This window comes from Branchiostoma floridae, chromosome 5 (genome assembly GCF_000003815.2).
Source record: "Branchiostoma floridae strain S238N-H82 chromosome 5, Bfl_VNyyK, whole genome shotgun sequence".
Classification (NCBI taxonomy): Eukaryota; Metazoa; Chordata; class Leptocardii; order Amphioxiformes; family Branchiostomatidae; genus Branchiostoma; species Branchiostoma floridae.
The window spans coordinates 8,533,728-8,557,188 of NC_049983.1; the positions used below are offsets into that span (position 1 = coordinate 8,533,728).

The 23,461-nt window shown below is 41.7% G+C and overlaps 1 protein-coding gene across 1 annotated transcript; it reads left to right on the top strand.

Moving 5' to 3' along the window:
* Positions 1-1,774: 1,774 nt before the first annotated feature.
* On the top strand, positions 1,775-23,426 carry LOC118416470 (endothelin receptor type B-like). The gene is made up of 3 exons (XM_035821578.1): positions 1,775-4,756; positions 19,958-20,101; positions 20,373-23,426. The coding sequence occupies exons 1-3, from the start codon at positions 3,386-3,388 to the stop codon at positions 20,922-20,924; spliced, it is 2,067 nt and encodes a 688-aa protein (XP_035677471.1). The 5' UTR covers positions 1,775-3,385; the 3' UTR covers positions 20,925-23,426.
* The last annotated feature ends 35 nt before the right edge of the window (positions 23,427-23,461 follow it).

A 23,461-nucleotide genomic window follows, 5' to 3' on the forward strand; every position in this document is an offset into this window, starting at 1 on the left:
CGTCTGCATACGCAGTTTTATTGAAGGGTGATTATGTTTTGTCTACGTCCTCTGTGTTTTTTTATATTGAAAAAGGACAAAGCTTGTCCCCTCAATCGAATTGTACCAAACTCTGAAGTAAAGTTCTGTTCAATGTCGTCTCCATGCTACGATCTGAGCCAGACAACTTTAAACAATGCTCAAAGAAACGTACTCTGATCGCTTTGATTTTCTAGTGGTGTATAGCATTATATGTATCAGCTGCTATTACCAATCACCATTTCAAGGACGTAATGAAATCAATCCAAATCATCTTTCGGAAGATCCCCTGAAATATCATTCTAATAATTTTGGAAATACGTTAACGTTTATAGCAAGAATATCCATTGACTACTATTTCATATGGATTTTTTGTGTGTAAAAAACACATGCACGTTTCCTTATCCTTGTGCAGTACTTAACTGCATGTCGTAGTTATGCGAGTCACATCCAGTCTCCACCGCCCAATGGTAATTACATCTATGCAAACCCCTTCCTCTGTGTTAATAGTACCTACCGGAAACCGATCATTTCCTGCGGCTTGTATGGCTCTACCTGATAAACTGGTGGGCAGAAACCACGGCTGGCTCGGTACAGGAAATTACGGAAACAGAACTACCAAAAGGTGGTATCTCACTACACTTGGGGCAATGTTGCGGCACTGTAGGGTTCGTTCACTACGGCACTGCTGTACATGTGTTATGTTCGCTGATTTTTTGTTGTAATTTAGATATTGCGTAATACGTAAAAGTATGACTCAGAATTCAACAAAATGCACAAAATAAAAGAAAATTCATTTATCTCGTTGAGTAATCTTTCGAACCCCGCAGTGCCGCACCGTTGCCCCAAGTGCAGTGAAATACCACCTGAAGCAAACCCTGTCAAATCTCCAAGCCCTGCATGGGTAGATATTTGAATAGGGCATGATGATATTATATCGAAATACCCTCTCTTTGTATGTAACGTTAGTAATATTGAATCAGCTTTACAAGCAATGGAATACAATTAGAAGAGCGTGCGCTCGCCGACAGTACCCATCCCTATAGGGGACCGCATCATGCATTGTTATTAAGTGCGAACTGGTGTATTTTTACCCCGCTAACCACTTTAATTGGATTTGTTCAAATGTCGCCGTTAATTTGTGAGTAATCCAATATATGGACCGGCTACAAAGCTCGATGATACCGACGGACGGATGACAAAGACAGGGGGTCACATGTACAAGAGTCGGTTAATTCTATTAGCCTCCACCATGCCTTCCTACGGGGGTACAGGGTCGTAGAATTCGGTAAAAAAATCGGGAAATTGGCCTAGGGAGTTACTCTCCAAGCAGAGGTTGAGTCGCGTATATATAGTAGTATTTGGAGAAAGTCCGGTAAAAAAAGTCCTATATCTACGCGACTCAACCTCTGCTTGGAGAGTACTGGGGAGTCAATCCACACTAAAGTTCTTGTTTCCCCTGCGCGGCCGAGCAAAAAAGCGTAGTCAGTTTGGTAGAGACTTTATTTTTATCCTCCAAGCAGAGGTTAGGCTCCGGCTGGTTTTGGACTTTTTTTACCGGACTTTCTATTTGGTCAGATTTTCTTTTCGTTCGCCAGCAAAACAACATCCAACCGGAGCCTAACTTATGTTTGATAGTAAGCTTATTTAGTCCGCCATGAAAATGTGGAAATCTCATTTACGAACCAGTGATAGCGAATGTTTCTGTTCTGGACTATACTATATTATTCTTTATTTTGCCTTTTGATATCATGTATACCAGTCATGGCCACGCTCACATACTGAGATTTAGGAGCATAAGCACGGATAAAATCTTAGTAAAAGTTAGAACTAGGTTTTGTGACATTTTATCTGTGCGATTGTTGTTTTTGTCTGATGGTTCGTAGTAATCTAATGTTTACATGAAGTCAATGGACAATTAAATGTCATGGGCAAACTAAACACACTACAGACGTTAAAAACAATCAACATGATGTTTTGAGTTACAATAGTTTCAGTAGATTTCACACAAAGGCTTAAGTGCATTCTTTCCATTCGATAACAATATTGCCTAAAGCGACACTGTCTCACTCGTGACATATCTCCATTTTGCTCTCATGTTTTCTGCACCAGTTCTCCGTTTACACATGGTGTCATTCTACTGTCACAAGATATGCCGCGCACAGACACGGAAAACGTTTTGATGTATGTTTTGTCCTTGTGGAACGTAACGCATGGATTTTCAATACGATCCACGAAGTGCCGTAATAAGCATAATATTTCGCGCTCTATCGCCTCTGTGGATAATACAGAGCACCGCCATGCAAGCGTGACACCGCCAACCGCTCACCTCAGCACAATCTAAAATCGCGATCCATAAAACTCACCTCATTATGCGTAGCATAAATAAACAGTATATTTCCACCGTAAGGCTCTACTTCGATGCGCATAATTTCAGTTTTATCACCGCCTTAAGGTCTTAAGGTACAATAGCTCGCGACCCTATAGACGACAGATGTTCGGGAATATAAAATATGGTAAATACTCTGGCATACGGAATAAATAGGTCTGTGGTAGACAGATCAATGAGGTTATATGTTTAGGGATAAATATAACCTGGCGAAAGCGAATCGTCGCAGAAATGCCGGATTTTAAGTTTTACGCGCGTTTTTTAAAGTTTGCATTCCTGACGACAGTGGATGTCTCTGTTGGAGTTATACTAGTGCTCTTGTTGTTGGGTACGCCTGATCGCAAGGGACAGGGCAAACATGCGCCTTTTCTTTGGTGTGTAGTGTAGCGAGACGGGAATTCCGCCCTTCTGTCAATACAGGAATAATGTCAAGCCTTTTTCTATGGGCGCCTTGGGGTTGAGGGCCAGCCAGGCACAATATGCATTGTCGGACCCTGTGACGAATCTAGCAAATGTGAGGTCACAAAGAGAGAGGGAGAGAGAACTGTAGTGTAAACTGTAGAGCTAGCGCGGCGCGTTCTCTCTGACAGTTTTTATGGCGTGGATTTTGCTTTGACGGCAGACGGGGAGAACATAGATCTTCGGCGAGCAATCGCCACCGGGGGAATTTATCGTTCTCTCATCTCTCTGACGAGCTCGGCGCGCTGCAATCCAGGCCACAGAGTGCTTCATGTGAGTGTTTCAGCCGCACCCTGCTTTATGTGTGTCCGCCTCCATCTTTCTTTCATCAGCCAGGCGAAATGCTGGTGCAGAATTTACCGCGTGTGTATAGAAGGAGAGAGCGCTAGCTAGTGGTGTCGTCGCCGTACTGTTGTGTCCCACTTGTGATGGTTTACGGAGCAGCATCACTGACGATCTGAAGAGGAGCGCGCAGCATCCGCCGTGTTCTCATCCTCAGGTACGTCTCAAAGTCCTACGATGCGTTCTACAGCCCGATCCAGGGTACGTACAATGGTGGCAGCGGGAAATATGGCAGGCTGCCGCGTTGCCTGGGTAGTATTGACGCTAATTTTGACATTTGGAGCTGTCAGTAGGGCGGGTGTTACCGAGGAGCCGGCAGCGGTAGCGGCAGGTGGGAAGGGGGATGATTTTCACCCTCCCGAACCTGCCATATGGCGGAACGACACATCGAACAATGAAACGTCCATCACGGTCTATAACACTACAGACGGGCAGGGGGAAGGACATAGGAAAACGGCGGCCTCTGAGCCGATTTTCCCGTCGAGTTTGAGGGAAAATTCCCCCGCAGCTAACAACCTGAGTAATTCCCGTGGGAGTGGGAAAGACAGCGACGATCCTACAGATGAGAGCGCGGCGGGGTCAGAGGGCAGTGCTGTCAGGAATGCCACGCTGCTGACGCCCACGTTTGCGAACGCATCTGGAATCATAAACAGTACGGGCGATCCCACACCTAGCCCGAGCGCATCGGATGAGTGGCCTGTTTATCTAAATGTGACTCACACGCCTGACAGCGCACTGCCGCCGAACGCAGCCCTGCAGCCGCCACCCGGTAGCGCTCCATCCCCGGTGACTTCAACTTCAACCCCGGCACCGAACATTACCGCAACCACCTTCCGCCAGATTATAACAGGGAAGGTCCCAAACGCCCAGGAGCCGGCAGGGTATACGATTATTAATTCCACGGACGTGGACGTCACCACAGGTGCGTTTCAAGACGACGGGGTTGACGGGAGCGTGCCGTACAAGGCCGGGGAGACAGATTACCCCTCACCTGGGCACAGCCAGCGGGAAAATCCCAGCCTCGCGGATCAGAACATCCCCATTAATAACCTCCGAGCGGTCACGAGCGGACCCACCAACGGCGCAAACGCCTCGACTCCCGGCTTTCCTTCCGCCACCATGTCGTGGACAGCCGCCCCGTGGAACGCCTCCGTGGTGGGGGAGCCCATAGACTACGTGGTGGTGGGCGTGTCGTGCTTCACCCTACTGGTGGGGTGCATAGGGAACCTGTGTGTGCTGTGCACGGTGTGCAGACACTACTCCATGCGAAGCGTTCTCAACATTCTCATCGCTAGCCTCGCCACCTCTGATCTACTCCAGGTAGTCCTGTACGTCCCCCTAAACGCGTACACCGCCGTCACGGACGTCCTCCCCTTCCCCGGCTGGGGGGTGGAGGTGGTGTGCAGGGGGTTACCCGTCCTCAGGGCCCTCTCCCTGGGGGTGACAGTCTTCAGTCTCTGCGCCTTCAGCGTGGATCGCTACCGGGCGTCTGTCAACGTCAGGCTTCAGTACGAGCAGTATGAGAGCTGCTGCAGGACCATGGAAAAGGTGAGCCAAAATATCCTGCCTTTTTACTGACATTTTCTATGACATATCGTCCATCATCACACCGCTACCCTTCAGGGGTTTGCAACGCGTAACGCACTTAATGCCTTCAGCATACCTGTGGTATAAGGCTGTATAATAGCCCTTCCATAGTTGTCACAACAGTAGTACTTGTTCCCCCACCCAAAATGTAGACTCATTGTCTAAACACTAGAGTATAGTATTTCAGGTGATTGTCCTCTGCTGTCACATTTCAAGCAGCACATGTTATCACTAATTACTGTATATTTTAAACGAACAGAGCGGGCCAAATAATCTAAAGCTTTTTTGGCAAGGGTAAGCCTTCGTGCTGAGGTAAGCAATGAGGCCACGGGATATGTTGCAGACAATTATGACGACAATCCACTACAATAAAATATGCATGTATGGCGGAGTTTAATTTTTCTATCGGTTGTCCTTGTTGCCAGAATGCAGCGCAAGAAAATTAGGTCAGACGCTATTAGAAATGTCTGTCACAAAATTGGCTAGAAAATTACAATGTCATTCACAACGTACCCCCCATACCACACATACGACCTTGGTGCGATCGCACTGCGATCTAAAATTTGACAGATCCCTCAACAAAATTTCATTGTGCGACCTGGCTGCGATTGCGCTGCGACCAAATTTTATGGCTAGAAAGAGGCATTTTTACGACTTGAATGTGTTTTGTTGTCTTTTCAGTCATGCATCTATATTTACATGATATGATACCAATTATGAAATCAATGGTATAATTACGTCGTTAAGAGGTCGCAGCGTCATCGCCGTCTATTAGAATGGGACTGTTTTTCTGATGATGTGACTAAGTCTTGCTCATGAATAATTTAATAAAGATCATTTATGAATGATTTTGGCCATCACAAAATTTCGTTATATCGTATTTTGCATTTTAGCTACATGTATCCATACAGCAGAATGAGTCATATTTGATACAATCTCTTATCATATAAATCATAATATCAATATTGTTCAGACATTTTCAATTGACAGTTTTGAAAACTGCACACATTTTATTAGACGTTGTCGTATTTCCTGGAATACCAATATAGTAACTAGCTATAGCGAGCCCAACTTGACTCCTTTGTCGTGGCTTGCCCCTTGCCTTGTCTTGAGCAAAATAAGTGATATTCCATGTTATGTATCATATCAATAATAACAATGCTGTTTATTCATAAAATCATAAGATTGTCGGTTGACAGCTTTGAGAAAACAAAACAAATGTTGTCATATTTCCCGAAATCATCACTGACTTGCATTCGCCCAATCTCTTTTGCCATAGCTGACTTGCTATGTCCTTGGCTCGCCGCCATGTTTTATAACGTGTGGTCGTGTTCCGTTCTGTTGAAAAACACTCCACATTCCTTCCGCTAGAATGTTGTCTTGGTTCCTGGCCAGCCAAGGCGCGTGAGAAAATATAAGATAACATGTACAGATATCACGGCGTCAAATATCAAACGTATACTCCTACTTAGTAGGTTTTAAACCTCGTCTGGTCAAACTGATACAGGAATATCTCTCAAAACAATTAGGTTTATCAATTATTCATAACTGGATCCGTATGGGGGTACGGTGGTGTATATTATTTCAAATTAATTGTGGTACAACCGCAGCAATAAGTACGCCATTTGTGCAGAAGAGCCCCCTGTTTGTGCACGGCGAACTGCAGGTCATTATCGTAAATTTCCCAGACATGGGACCGGGTTTTACGGTATCAGCCGCATTAAGATAAGATGATATTTCATATCTTTGTATGAAAAATGGACTTTAAGTGGTACCACGTATGATCATTATCGTATCCAGTCGTGTGTAGAGTACTTTTTATCGCGGAAAAACTATCAAATCTTTAGACTGGACAACTAATCTACTCACAGTACTATTCAATATTTCATTATGCACTCTATGTATTATGCATTAAGAACTAATAAGGAAAAGAGAATGATGTACTTTAACTAAAAGGACGTAATGAAAAAGGGATGACTCAAACGCCAGTCTATTATTAAATGTGAAGTCACATCCGTTATAAAATTCTTTATGTCGCCAGCGAGACTGTAATAGTACGGACCATCAAGAAAGATCCTTGACCTCGGGGACGTTTTCTAATCTCCAAGCAGATGTAGAGGAGCAAAATCGTAACGTTTCTGAATGGCCTTCTTAAAAAAGGCACTCTGCTCCTCAGAACTTGAAGCTTGAAAAACTTTACGACTTGACTTTTCTATTGGAAGTACAGTGTGAGTAATATCCCACCTGCTTGACGGCTCCTATCCTCCATCTGCCGTGCCTCTCGGCACCTGAGTAGCTGTGATCTTCAGCCAGAGCTCCACCCTTCATTGTACGTTTCGTCCCTTCCCTCTGGTACGCCTCTGGGTGGGGGGACGACAGGGGAGATGTCTCCCTCGGCCTCACTGCTACTCTTACTCTTCATGCTGTTTCTTTCCTACCCCAGCTCTTATCTTTTCTTCTCATCCAGAGCCAGATATTTCTTTTGATATTGAAATTTTCGGTCACAAGACAGTTGAATTTTGTTCGGCAAATTCAACACTGTCACAAGAATACGATCAAAAAGCAATCTTAAACCTAGCGCTGGTTCACCTTTATCCGTGGGGTAACCTATATCCGCTGTTTAATTAAAACATGGGTTCAAAGTGTAGAAAATATTTGTAAAAAAATTTACATTCTTGATATTTGAAAAAGACAGTTTGAAACCAGTTTGCCTTCCACTAGATGTTTCGAAATATCCTGATTTTTGAAACGACAGATATAGGTTACCTCACGGATAAAGGTGAACTAACGTTATCGTACCACAAGTGGTGCCGGTATGATACAGTGGATTTTATACACTACCATAAATGGCCATGTTTCTGCCTGGCAGCAGAAAACATAAATGTATCTTAGCAACATAAAGTAAGGTTATGATGACATAGCGTAACCTAGCAACATAAATGGAAGGTCCTCTCGCCTCCGCTGCTCATCCTCGCTTGACGTCATCGTGGGAGAGTAATCGTAGAATCCGACAGGCTTTATTTGCTCTAGAAATGTCACCTTGGTTTGCGCGAAACCACGAAAAAAATTGATGAACCTTTGGCAAACGTTTGGAATATTGAAACACTGAATATCACCAACAAACAGAAATTCTAAAATTCTAAATTGAAAACACGTACCAATAATAGCCATAACAAACTATTGCATTTTATCAGCCTAATTTCTAAGAAGTAAAAATATGTTTCTTTAATCATTGGATGCGTTTGCTTCGTAATATGACTCGTTGCACTGATAGACTTTCATTTCACACTATCAAAGTATCATCAACAAAGTGGCGTCCCAGGGGGATAGGTTCCATTCCGGATGGTTCACTAATTAATTTGAGTACGCCGTTCAGTTAGATTGGCTCCCGTGACAATATCGGTGCTTGGTGTGCATTTCCAATCTAATGAATTGTAAAATTAGGTTCGCCTGTCTCTCTCTCTCTCTCTTTCTCCCTCCCTCCCTCTTTCTCCCTCTCTTTTCTCTGCCCCCCTTTGTCACTCATCATAATTTTAGTTCTAATCGGCCGAGCAGAATGCTCCTTTTGAGATTCCACTTTCTCTCTCTCTCTCCCTTTCTTTTCCCTTTGTTCCTCTCATGTTCCGTCCTCCGCTTTGTCATTACTAACATAGCACATGGCATATATAGTTTTAATCGGGCTAGTAGAATGCTTCTTTGGAGATTCCATGTCAAATTTATATGTAATTCAGTACCCAAACTTTTTTTGGGGTCAACGACTAACAATATGTGAATCTTCCACAATAGATAGTCCATCTGTTATCAAGGACGCATCTTGAAACGCACGATAGCGTAAGGTTGACAAATAATAAATATGACCGTCAGAATGTTTTATTTTTACCCAAATGAATACACGAGTCTCTATGAATCAGCTTTAATTTTTAGCATTATTCTACAATCTGCTTTGCTCTTGCGGTAAGACTTTGTGGCTTAGTGTAATACTACATTCTGAGCTTACCATGGCAGTCAATAGGATTCCGTGATAATTACTTCCATGAAATGTCATGGAGGTTATATTTTACCCAGCGTTTGTGTGTGTGTGTCTGTCTGTCTGTCTGTCTGTCTGTCAACAAGATATCTCAAAAACGGCTGGATGGATTAGTTTCATACTTGGTGTGTTGGTGGGGTGCGATGAAAGCTAGAAGTGATTAGATTTTGGGCCCCCTAGCGGCTTCCCTTGGTACTGCAGCGCAACTTCCGGTTTTGCTATCTCGTGTTCTGAACACGCTATGGTCACGATTTTTGAGTGTTAGATAGCTCTTGTGCTCAGGAATAAGTGACATAAGTTTTGGCCCCCTACCTACTAGGTTTGGGATAGCAGGGGCATTTTTGTCAAAGACTTCTGAAGAGGATAACTCAAGAAGGGAACAATGGATTTTCATGATTTTTGGTATGTAGGTACCTTAGACAATGTTGTACAAGATAAGATACCAATTATACAAAATAGGAGTAAATTTGCATAATTAATGAGAATATTCTATCATGGCAGTTTTTTCAATGTATCGATTGTCTCGGACATGATATAGTCTTGATATTTGGGTGGTAGATAGCTTGCAGTGTCATGACAAAGTGGGGCAGATTTCAGCCCCCTAACATGTATTTTCGGAACTGCAGGGGCATTTTTGTCAAGACATTCCAAAGTGGATAACTGCAGAAAGGATTGACGGATTGACATCATTTTAGGGGTGCAGGTAGCTTGGGCAAAGGTGTTTATAATGATATACATGTTATGCAAATGAGGACCTTATTTGCATAATTAATGAGGAAATTGTATAATACCATTATTACTAATAACTGGACTTCAATAAATGTAACACTTATTAATTATGATGGATGGAATATAAGCAGATACCAAATATGGTAATGAGGAACTTATTTGCATAATTTATGTAAAAATTGCAAAGCCGCTTCAAGTCTAATGATTGGAATTTTATACTTGTGACATGTGTACCTTAGTCAATGATGAACAACAACACGCATAAATTATGTTAATGTCTTAGTCAATTGCATGAAATTTACAAAAGCTCTAAATTTTCATGGAGGTATGAGGTCGCCGAACTCTAGTTAAAAAAGCGCGCGTATTTAAAATTTATACTTGTGCCAAATGTAATGCTAATCATTCTCCAGTAACAAAACGCCATGTGCGGTACGTAGACGTTCAATATTGCGAAGAAAAATACGCCCTTGCTTTTTCTAATTAGCATAATGAACAGGGGACTATTATGACTCAGCCAATCCTCTTAAAATAACGTGCTAGTATAATGCTTCTTTCGAGATTTGGTGTCAAATTTATATGAAATTCAGCACCCAAAATGTCTTTTGGTCAGCTACTTACAATGTGTTATCTTCCCCATAGATAGTCCATCTGTTTTCAGGGACACATCTTGAAGCGCATGATGATTAAATGTTAACAAATATGACCTTCATAATGTTCTATTTTTCCTAATGATAACACGAGTCTCTATAGATCAGCTTTGAATTGATAGCATTATTCTACAATCTGATTTACTCCTGTGGCAAGACTGTGTGACTTAGTGTAGTACTACGTTATCAGCTTGCCATTGCAGTCAATAGGATTCCGTGCGTATAAACAAACGCGTATCTAAAATTTATACATATGCTAAATCACTCTCCAGTAACAAGACGCCATGTGTGGTACATAAACGTTCAGTATCGCGAGGAAAAAAAACGCCCTTGCTCTTTTCAATTAGGACAATGAACAGAGAATAATTATGACTCACTCAATCCTATTAAAATAACTGCTATCCTTGCTAGTAGCGTGTTAGTCGGATTTGAACTTTCGACCGTTAGGGCTAAATTCAGGGTCACTGACCGCTGCACGCATGGCGTCTGTATGTCCGTTTAAAAGTGTGACATCTGGAGAGTCTTTCAGCACTCTTTCAGCTGTGGCACGTTGTCGGCGTCGCTGTGTTCCAAATTGGGTTTCTGTTTACCCTTGACTTTATAATGAGGATATCATGCAAATCGTACAAGCATGGCTAAAACCACAAAGCATGAAAATAGTCAAGTTGTATAAACAAGGCATCACAGACACTGACAGATGCCTGTCATGTAATTCTGTTGACTACGTTGAGCACTTTTTTTATGAGTGTAAATGTGTAAAGCCTTTATGGGCACATGTCGAAAAACTTTATTGTATCAATTATGGTACATCTTTATCATTATCATCATGTCATTGCTATAAGCTCTGTAACATTGTCAAATTTCAGTATATAAACATGTTGATAATGATTGGAAAACACATTATTTCAAAATACAAATACGGAAAGTGTGTTGGAACAACAAACGTCACTTTTTGAGCAAGAGTGTGCACTGAGAGGTGTTTCTTGAGTCTCTGTAACGTCTTTGTAACATTGCAAATAGAAAATAAAGTCCATGGCTACGGACCATGGGAAGATCTTTAAAAAAAGCGTGAACATATTCGTTTTTATCGACGAAATTCTTTTAGCGTTCTGTCAAATTGTCCGGCCGCAGCGATGCCGCCAACTTGCCGCAGTTTCAGTGAGATACCCGTTTTAAGGCTAACGTCATATCTACACGTCATTTCTACATCTGTTTGTGGAAACAAAAAAATAGAAATCTATACGTAAACATATACACAAATAACGTCCCAGACTATTCTCTATTCTGTTTAGTATAATCTCTTTTATATCATAATCATAATCAATGGTTTATTCAAACATATATATACATACATACATACATGGACATACTAAAACAACGTTGCAGCCTTTCATACAATGCTGTAAAACTGGCTGAATTAAGTTAGTTTTAGTTTAAAAGCATCTTGATATATACAACATAACATATTTAACAATAATTGATGCACACAAAGGCTTACAGGAGCAGTAATCAAGATTCCATGTAGTAGTCATGTGACTATAAACAGGCTATAAATCAGTATTTAAGAGTGTGGACAAGTATGGAATAGCACTGTTTCTGTACCTATCATGTCTGGCAAAAGGTATGCTAAGCTCGAGCCCTCGTTTTAAGTCTCTGTTGTGAACTTCATTACGGGTAGCTGGCAACCAGCTTCGAAAAATGGGTGAATTAAACATGGATTTCGCGAACTTAAGACATAGAAATTCTCTTCTTGCTTTTAAAGTGTTCATATTTAGCCTACATAGAGCTTCGGTATGACAAGTATATTCGCTGCCCAGAATGATTCTTAGCGCACGCTTTTGTATGCGTTCTAATGCATCCGATTGTTGACATGTTAAACCTGGATGCCATACTGGGGCCGCATATTCCATGATAGGTCGGACATATAATAGGTAAATCTCACAGAGATCTTCAGTGCAGACACCAAAGCGTTTTAGTTTTTTAAGCAAAAAAAGGCGACAGCTTCCTTTTTTTATAATGACGTTAGTATGTTTTCCCCATTTCAAGTCCGCAGACATCCAGATACCTAGTATACAGGCATCTTCAGTGTACTCCAAGGCTTTGCCATTCAGTAATAACACAGGGGGTAGAGGGGGATCCTTCATGAAGGAAATACACATTAATTTGCACTTATCATCGTTCAATGTCATACGGTTTTCGGATGACCATGTATCTAGTTGGTTAATTGTCTGCATTGAGCTCTCTTCACTGAATAATCTACTCTCTTTTAACGACAGATCATCAACATACTTCCATCTATCCAGAAAAAATTGCATTGCATCATTCACATATACTAGAAACAGGATCGGCCTTTTCATATCATATCATACTTTTCGTTCCCGAAAGCCACCCGGCCGGGCCCCGGTTTGGAAATGTGACATAGTCCTTACTCATGACTTTTACATAAATATGATATTATTGCTAAAGCTTCTTATCAAACAACCGCGCGTTCATCCAAACAGCTTGACGAATTTACCACAACACATGAAGAGATTTCACACTCGGGGCTCATGACGCGTACGCATGCGACAGAATTAAACCTCTTATAGTACGGCGATAAGTACCTACTTTAGGCTTTAGGTCACATTTCCAATCCCGGCCGGCCGGACAGCTTTTGGGAGCGAAAAGAAAGATAGAAAAGACATCAAGATACACAAAATGTCAAAATTAGATTCATGGGCATGATATGTGTATATTTCTAAGCGGGTTTTACCAAGGTCTATTACGTAGTAGAGCGTTACTTTCATCGTCGCTATATCTCCTCTCATCTGCATACATGTAGAGGATGTAGATGGGGGGTGGGGTTGCTGGTAGCACTGATTCGCTTTGTCAACATATGAGCCATATTCTTATGCTCGGAATGTTGCATTTGCCAACCTGTTACCCCTTCAACTACTTAAGATAACGTCACACTTTCAAACCGGGGCCCAGCCGGGCTATTAGTGGAAACGAAAAATAGACATGACTTGTATGCATAAAAATATACAGAGATAATCCCCACGACTATTCTCTTTACGTCTTGTGTAGTTTGGTGTATTTTATACCATACTTTTCGTTCCCGAAAGTTGCCCGGCCAGACCCCCGTTTGGAAATGTGACGTAGGCCTAACTGTGTTTACATGTATTGTGGTGATGATAAGGATTATTCTACCACATTAAACATGTCGAATAGTAAAACTATGATATCTATATATCAATCTATTAGCCCGAGAAAAACCTATACCTTATTCCTTTTAAGCTTAGAATGTCTTCATGCTGTTAGAAGTCCTTTGGCCATGTTTCATTCTTTGTTTGATGATTTTACGTCCCTCAGTCATTCTAATTGTGATCTAAGGAACGATATCTGGATAATGTGAGTGCTCTCCGTTGTAATGTAGTACGTATTTCAGCCTATAGGCTCTTACAAGTAAAAGATAAATCATTCATTCACTCAAAGAATTCTAAAAACGCCGCTCCTAGAAAGTGGCGAAGGAGGGTATTTCTAAGCGTGTCGGGCAGTGAACATTATGCTGCATCATCTTTATGGAAAATCAACACCATAAAAAATATTGATTTTAAGCACAACTGATGGTCTGTGGAATTATATTCCGGTTGGTCTGCGGTTCCTGTAGATACAGATATAGTGATGATCGTAAAACCGCGGGGAGTCCGAAAACCACTTTAGTCTGGGTCGTAAACCGACATTTGTACTGCAGCAAATATCAAACACTCTCTGGTCTTATACAAAAGCTTCGCGTGCACGTCCTGCATAGAAGGCAAATACATACAAAAGTAGCACGGTATGTATACACGTGTACATCGTAAACAGAATGTTACAAATTTTCTTTTTTCGAACGAAATGTAAGGGTAACGTCGTTACAAGGGAACGGTCTTAGGGCCGTAGGACCAGTAGGTTGTCTGTGTCTAGGGAACAATTGGGAGACGGAGCCCATCCCTCTCCTTCAGGGCCTTCTGCCTCCCCAACCAAAGTCAGGTACCCATTTTTACACCTGTATGTAGTGGGGAAAGTCATAAAAGCCTTTAACAATGGCGCAAGATCATAGCATGACATGATTCGAACCCAGGACCTTTTGGTTGTGAGCCAAACAACATTTGCCACACGACTCCTTTCACAATAGGAAAGTAGCATATATCGTCTGTCTTCTCTGCTATAACAACCAATGATAGGTGAAAGATTAGCTCTTCTAGAAGCTCAACTGGTTCATGATCCCTTTTCCAGCATCCATGGACTGAAATATCGCTACTCTTTATCGTAGACAGCTTCTCTGTCGGGGGTGACACAAGGTCCCTCGGGAGACGTCTTAAGTTCGCGGGAGGGGGTCTTAAGGCCGCGGGAGGAGGTCTTAAAGCCTCTGCAGGAGGTCTTAAGTTCATCTGCTTCCATCCGGAAGTGGTCCATAAGCTGATAACGGCGATAACCTCGTTCCAAGGGGGATAACCTCGTTCCCAGAGTGCTAGTAGTACACATTCATCACTTTTGGCGAGTCTGTGCCTGGCTGAGTCAATGTCAGACAGACGAATGGTGTAGGGAATATAAATCGTGACCAACAGGCTTTTAAAAGCAGTACTGTCGCGGTAAGTGGCCAGTGGTCACATGCAATACTAATTGTAGACCTGAAAAAATCCTGAAACAAAGGGATATGGTTGGTGCAACATATCACTATCATTACATAACGAGGCATTGCAACATGCTTATGTAATAATACGTCCAGAAATATGGCAGCCTTATTGAATTTGAATGAAGACCTCTATTGCACATTTTTGTCCCATTGGGCTAAGTACACGTCACATGGTAATGATCATATACATGTAACAATAGTAACAATCATATACATTCTACTCTAGTACATTCGACTCTCTCTCGCTTCTTGGTAATTGTAAAAGTTATTCTAACACCAATAGACATGTAACTGTTATACAACAAATGACCCAGCAGTCGACAAAAAATTATGATTGTTTATTGTACTCTAATTTTATTTCAAAATCCAACAATATGGTTTTGTCATGTAAAACTCTGAGAGAACATTTTACATTTTCGTAGGATAAATGTGCTAGCCATGCAGAGTTCCAAAATCTCTATTGAAGGCTAAACATGAAAGAACATGTCTCTTTTATACCCCGCTATTGAACCGAAATCGTTCCACAGGGAATCGGGTCCAAGTGTAGTTTGATGGATGCCCTCTATTCTGGCAGGCCAGGGTAAAAGTGAGCCAGCAAGTGCAGCAGTAATACATCGGAATCTAAAAGTCTCAGTAGATCGATCCCGATCCATACCGCCCCGCCGGGCGAAAGGTTATCTCTGCCGGCGGGGCATTAGTGTTCAAGTGCGCGCCACTCTAAATTACCTGTCCGGTCCTCTTATGGGACGCGTTTTCAATGCTATTTTCAGTCCCCTGTCCGCTAGAAACTACGAGTTCTGAGCGACCAAAGATTTAAAAGGTCGCCCAACAAATTTTAGAGATAAAGAACAATTTTCTTTACGTTTTGTGTGTTTTGTTATATTTCAGCCATACCATATATGGTATGGTGAAATATTTATATTTCAGCCATACCATATATGGTATGGTGAAATATATTGTATTCGTAATGTTTCTTTCTTTCTTTCTTTCTTTCTTTCTCCTGTCAAATCTTCAAAGCGATTCATCTCCGTCGTTCCGTGACCGAATGACCTGAAATTTGGCACAAGGGTAGAGTGGGTCAATACCGAGGTGCTGTTTTCTCATTTTTTTCATATCTGCCTCTAAAATGATTTTATTGAAGTTTAAAGGTCATGTTTTGACCAAAACGGTATATTGTGGCCCCCTGTTCCCTTGAATTACAATGGAATGACCTTAAATTTGGTGTAGATAGGCATTAGATAGTTGGTAAAATGATCCAAGTAAAATTTTGGGCATAAACTACTTTAAAATGCTTAATTTCAGCGCTTTTCTGAGGGGAAATTGGTTTTCTTTCGGCTTCCTGCCGTGAACTCCAGTGACCCCAGAGCCCACACGTGCCAGGTGCCGGCGGTCTGGGGAGAGCGAGAGATAATTACTTTATGGACGCCAGCCAATCAGCGACGAGAAAGGCGAATGCTAGTTAATATTCATAAGCGGGGCCTTGCAATCCCGTATATACACAAACAGATGCATATTACAGCCTTACAGTGGCCATATGGTCCCCTTTGCCGGGTTTGAAATTGTAGTTTGCGAGGATTTGGAGTTCAGACAGGGTCATTTGAGCGGTAGCGGACGGTACGCGTGCATTGAACGTTAGTGTCGATGACTTTACCAACATTCCGCATGGCACTATCAATCATTTTCGGCAGATTTAGACAGGGAAAATTGGACGGCTTGCGTTTAGTTTTGATAAGTAAGTTTGACAGTGGCGAGAATGCATGTATTTTTTCCCGAACAAATGTAGGTATTTCTAGTGTTGTTGTTGTTCTTTTTTGACGTAAACTTTGTACATTCAAATTGTAAGTAACTTTAAACTGCCAGAGTTTGAGCCCAATAAAACACTCTCAGTACCAGAGTATCACCACTGACCTCCGAAAAGAAACCCCCGAACAAAGTAGAAACACCTATCCTCCAGGTCTCGCACGCTACGAGCAGGACATTATAACACTCAGACAAGATTACGTCCGATGGCTGATTGCATACAAAGTAAAACAGTGGTATGCAGGGGCATATACTTAACAAAGAATTCGAAGGAAAATGAAATATATAGATAAAGCAAAATCAAATTAACTTGTTGGTCCTGGGATCTTTCAGAAAAGAAATGAAGCGACAGAGTGGTAAAATTCTTGTAAAATTTCGAGACGTCTCCGTTTATGTAATATAATGGCTCATACAAAACAAGAAGAAGATTGAAGTTTTTAGCTTGAAAAAAAAACACAACAACACTCCTACTACACAGTACCTGCACCTGACAATTATTAAAACGTATGCCCTACTTGCTTAAAAAAAGTTCATTGCAATAATAAATGTACCCACATCACAAAGAGATTATGACGGTACATCGAAGTGGAAATTGTTGAATGGCGTCATGTAATTTCATGATGAAAATTTTCTGAATGGAAGATGCGTTTTGTTTTCACTCTCGGAAAAATAGGAGTTGCCGCAATTCTAAAAACCAATCAGTTATGCCTAGGCGCTCCTGTGGAAGATTATATTCTTCCATATGGGCCCGGGGCATATTGGACAAGCTCTGTTTTGACCTGGAATCAATTCACAATATTATTTCTCTTTTGGGGATAACTTACAGTTAAAATTTTGCATTTTTGCGCAGGGGTGACTTGGAACAGTCCAATGTTGCGTGGGAATGGGTATGGCTGAAATATGCTGTATTTGCACCCAAGCAAATGTCGGCCTTTCTAGTTGTAATTTTAACCATACTTTTGCGACAAATATTTAAAAGATCGCTACACAATTTTAGGAGATAAAGAACGAGTTTGTTACATTTTGTGTGTTTTGTTGTAATTCTAACCATACTTTTTACATCTTGCGCCAGATGCCAATTATAAAAGTAAGGGTTACATATAAACAAATACGATTTTATTCGCTGCACGGTCGTTCAACGATTGCCGTCTAGTGGAGAGGTAGTTTAAGGGACGTGTTTCCAGTAACTGTTAGAGAAGTGGGTGGATCAAAGCGGAATAGGGTTCCTCATCGACCTTTGAAGAAGAGCAAAATCGAAGAATGTGACTTCTAAACTTTAAGCGTTCGGTCTACGTATGCATAGCCAAGTTTTCAATTGCTATTAAAGGTGTGGGCGTACCAAAGTTGAATACATTTCCCTACAGAGGTCGAGGGAAAAGAGCAAGTTTTCAACTACCTGCTTGTTCTAACATGTTGTTCGAAGAGGGGATAAAAAGTGATATTGAACTTGAAAAGAAGAAAATTGATAGTAACGATATCCTATTTGAGAATGTGAGGGCAGTGAGTTGTCATCCACTGTGTCTAGGGCGCAGTATTGGAAGGTGGAGCCCATCCCTCTCCTTCCACTGCCTTTTACCTCCCCAACCGAACTCAGGTACCCATGGCATTATCATACCTGGGTGGAGTAAGGAAAGTCGTGTAAAGTGCCCTTGCTAAAGACACAACTTGTTGCCGTGAACGCTAGCATAAACGAATTTGGCCATGCAACACCACTATGACTTTGGGCCAACCTTACATACAACAACCTCGAGTAACCCGATGTCTAAACTGCCAATCATCCATATGCAGCAACAATACGATTGGCTGAACACTAATTAATTTTGCTGCCAGCAGCCCCCATGATTGAATGACAGGCATACTAAGTTCCCAAAGTTGCCATACTCTCCTAACAATTCAAACACACTAAACCTTCCCATTGCTCCAAATCGTATCAGACGAACCACATGAGGTTGATCATATCCTAGTCTAAAGGCGACGACTTACGGATTTAATCCGCATGCGGTTTCTGTAGAAGAGTTAACGATTATTCCGTAAGCCTGTCTACTGCGCTACGCGTGCCTTCATTGCTTCAGTTAATGGCTAGTAAATAACTCCTGCGGTCGATTCACTGCGTGCGCGCTTCACTTCATCCGTACGTAAGGCCATTAGAAAAGGAGTTTTAGGGAAGAATAAGCCGGGGTTCATTTACCCGTCTGGTCTACGTGTTCCCAATCGTGATAACAGTCGTGACAGAAATTTGAAGGGACACTGGATAGCCTGCGCCAATGTAGATGCTTAGAATTTGCGTCTAGTAGATATTCACCAACATGTGCTATACGTAGATAAAGACTACCAACGATATAGGCTGGTAAAGAAATACTTTGCGGGACCAAAGGCTTCAATTAAATGTTGAATACACACACAAAGCAATATATCCATAGCAACCGTTGCCTAGCAACTAACACCTAGCAACCGTCATGAAATTACCCATCTGCGTATTTTAATGAACCACGTTCTTACTGTTACTTAGCAACCGTTGCGAAGTAACCAGTCCCACTCGTGTGAGGGCCAATGACCTAGCGCTTCTGAAAACTTCTGTGTATATTTTTCCAACCTTCTTAATACATGTAAAGTCAAACCTATCCAAATGACAACCACTGCATTTGAACCATCTTCTAATTGACTCAAGTTTATTCATTTATTCATTGCCTACTGCAGGCTCATGGCTCATATTCACACAATAAAGATAACACACAAATGTGGCTACAGATAAGTATTATAGGGACCCTGTCTATAATGGCCACATATCTATTGTAACCATTTCCAATCCCACAGACAGGTTTGGTAGTATTTCAATATTTGTCTACAAAAAAAGAAAATATATCAAAGAATGTTTAGACCTTATCAATTAGAATCAATGGTGTAAATGATACTCAACATGTTTATATACTGATACTTATTCATACACATTCATGTAACCTAGCTATAGGATTGATGTGTGACACACCCACACCCAGAATTATAGTAGAGTGGACTTTGTAATCACCAGTAGGGGAATCTTTGTTTGCAGATAGATGTGCAAAAGGTAGGTGTGACAGGTCGTTCAGTGTAATATAACAAGCTGCTACCGCACCGCGTGCCTGCCAAGCTGGTGTGTTACGCCGAAGGGCGGTTATATCGGCTATATAGATACAGATAGACAATTCATTCTATACACTTGTTTCTTCACATAAATAGTTGTAGTAGACTTTACGGAAGTAGCTGTACTTTTGTTGTGTCAATAAAGATCTATGTATGTCTTTTTAACGCGTTGTTCTCGGCAGGTGTTCGTGGTGTGGCTGGGGGCCCTGATTCTGGCTGTCCCGGACGCCTTCCCGCCTACAGTCCGCTGGTACCAGACGCTGTTCCGCACCGCTAATGCTGTCGACGCCGTTTGTCCGCGAAACGTCACCAAGGGCATTCCCAAGGTGAGTCCGGGCAAAACCAGATCCTCATCTTTTCTCCTGCGAAGTTTGTTAAAGTCGATAGGTGGCGTGACATATACACTGAAATTCTCGCCTCATGACTTCACGCCAAGGGAGTGAAATTTTGTTTCTGGCTTGTCAGTCTGTCTGTGTATCTGTCTTTGTGTATTTCCGTACTGTAGTTCATGTAAGTTCTGTCAGAGGGCGCTTGTGCGTGGTATAGAAAACGCCTAACCTGTGAACATTTTGCTGATGTACCTTTCCCATTCTATAGGTGATGCTACAGGTGTCCGCTACCTACTACGACATCAAGACGTGGTGGCTGTTAGGCTGTTACTTCTGTCTGCCCGTCCTGTTCGGTTTAGTCTGTTTCTGCCTCAGCTCTCGACGACTGACGGCGGCCGCCAAAGCCGACAAGGAAGCCAAGGACTCGCACAAGCTGCACCTGAAGCAGAGTCACCAGACAGCCAGGGTCGTGCTGTTCCTGGTGCTGGCCTTCGCGTTCTGCTGGCTGCCGTACCACGTCAGCACCATCCTGTGGAGAGTGGTGGACAAGAGCGTTCTGGTGAAGTACAGGACTTACATGGTGATTCTGGACTACGCCGGCTTCTACCTCTCCAACTTCCAGTCCTGCGTCAACCCGCTTATCCTCTTCACCATGAGCGAGGCGTGGAGAAAGGCGCTGAACGACTGCTGTCCCTGCTGTTACTGTTTCTGCTGTTGCTGTCGCTGCGTGGAAGTCCTGTGCTGTCCGCGGAGGAATAGTAAGGACGATCCCGACAAGCTGGACACTGAACTGCAGACGGTCACCGGCGCTTCTAGATAGTGTGGTCCGGATGACACTGTGTTGCCGAACACAATGTTTGCATGCATTTGAATTGACCGTCGCTTAGCAGCTACCACAATAGACTTCTACTTAAATGTTTTGAGGCGTACTCGTTACGTTAGCCTTTTCGATTAGGTTGGACTAACTTTGTACCATGGCCAGATGCAGACTTCTGTGGCAACTAGCGTTTCCGGGATTCCTTTGCCTCGAACATAAATCTTGAGATCTTTTCGGGATTCACAAAACAATGCAAGCTGCAATTCCAGTGCTTGCAAAAAGATGGCGCGTTTCAATCGTGGTCCACAGACGACTCCTTGTGACTGTGACGCAAAGTATATTATGTGAATTATTATTTAAGCCGGGTATTAAAGACATAATGTTCATAAAACCGTCAAGGTTAAGTTCAAGCGCATCTAGATACCAACACAAGAAGAAAAACTGTCCAATCGAAGCTTTGTTCTATTGTACCAAACAGTGCAGTTTCAGAATTGTCCAATTTTGATCCTTACAAAGTTGTCCTTTATGTCTAAAACTTTATTTATATATCTTTATGTTGAAATGGATCTTGTGTAGAAACATTAACACTGTAATTGAGTTATTCTACTTAATTATGATAGTGTTGTGAAGGAAGTATAGAATCATTACCAAAATGACATTGTACTATATGGGTAAGAAGACGTGCGTATGTACATATCCTCCTTGTGAGAAAAAGGGGAATTTTGGGGTATAGAAGGGAGATTTAGAGAGTTAAGATTCGTTATTATCAAGTTTTGAGCCGGGACAGGTGGACTTTATTGGTAATTTTATTTCAGATTAGGTTTGTGTACAAAGGTGTATATACTGAAAGCCTGTGAATATATTGAACGACAAGTCGATTCGAATGTAACGTTAACAGTTATCTGTACAAAGAAAAACTAAAGATTTTTGTTATGTTAAGTCGAGGCGTATTTATGACTGTGGAAACCCTATGAACTCAACCAGACTGTAACAAAACGAACTGTTGTACTCTGTGTGCTATAATCTATGTCAAACCACAGCAGAGTATCACAATATTTGTGGTGTAACTTTTCTGTGAGTATAACAGTTGTTCGACGAACACCTCACGTGTAATTATACCATGTTGTGCCCTGTTTATGAGAAACTTAGGATACAACGTCAACGTTACCATAGAAGTATGACTGTTCCAAGTTCGTAATCGTAACGTGGTGGTCTGTGTACTACCGACAATAATTCCTGGCTATAGCATGGACCAGTTTTATAGGTAAAGCTCTAAGACGTGCATGTCCTTTAGAAGATCTCACGGAGAAATCATAATCTCCAAGCAGACCGGTGGCAAAACATCGTAACTGCCGGCTAAAGGTGGTATCTCATTGCACTTGGGGCACCGGTGCGGCGCTGCGGGGTTCGAAAGATTATTGAAAGAATTTCAGAGATACAGAACAAATTTTCTTACGTTTTGTGTATTTTGTTGCCTTCTTAGTCATACGCATTACGTAATATCTAAATTATAAAAATATCGGTGAAAATAACAAAACATTTCCGCAGTTAACGAGCCCGCAGTACCGGTGCGGTGAGATACCATCTTTATAGTGTACTTGTGCTATCGGAATTCACGGACACAGTTACGATTTTTTTTGCCACTGTAAGATCTGCTTGGAGATTAGAGCAACCAGGCTTTTATACAAATGTGTGATGGAAACTTGTAAGTATAACACGAGCTGTGAAACTATACCTGAGAATTTCTACAAAACTGAAACGTTTTGTTTTGATAAACTCGTTTTTGTATATCCGATATACCTTTGTGGTCCTTAAAATTAAGAAATCATTGGTGCACACCTATACCGTGATCACAAAGTATAACCTTCCATTTAAGTCTGTCCACTAGAAATATCTGTAGTACTGTACATATACTATAGGAAAATCCGTCCATAATAATACGTCGATGAATGGTCTGTGCCTGCTGAAAAAGAGGAACACTTGTATCAAACTGCAATATACTGTGTTTGTATTGTTTTCTGATACGAGAACGACGTTATCATATATGTCAAAACAATCTTATTTTGTGACGAAAATGTAGAAAAGTGTTGTATGGCAATAATATGAGAGAAGTGTAATGTAAAATGTTAGATTACGGTTGATATGTATAATTTGACATGGTAATGTATAAGGATGAAAATACGTTTCAATCATTCCAAAGTAACTCTAAGAATTATGTGTCATTTTTCACGTATACTCATATCGGTTGTAATACTTGACAATGTTTTATACCAGTACCACACACAAATGTACATTAAGACAAGTTCTAAGCAAAATAACACCATGTAGAAACACAGAAGCACCTGAGAATTTTGTACCTTCATACCTGAAGTAATAGAAACGTGGAAAGCACATGAAGCACAGTGGTGTACGTAGAAAAAAAACGACACATTTAACCAAGACTATACCGTCCTGAACAGAGAACAAATGTTGTAGTGGAAAGAAGAAATAAAGGCAATAAACGAAGGTGTGAGGGTGTCTTGTTCTTCAAGTGAGTTGAA

Bases quoted from the DNA above. Each gene is read 5' to 3' on its own strand.
- LOC118416470 (XM_035821578.1), top strand. From the start codon at position 3,386: ATGCGTTCTACAGCCCGATCCAGGGTACGTACAATGGTGGCAGCGGGA. The intron at 4,757-19,957 runs GTGAGCCAAAAT...TGTTCTCGGCAG, and splicing joins GCTGCAGGACCATGGAAAAG to GTGTTCGTGGTGTGGCTGGG. The intron at 20,102-20,372 runs GTGAGTCCGGGC...CCCATTCTATAG, and splicing joins TCACCAAGGGCATTCCCAAG to GTGATGCTACAGGTGTCCGC.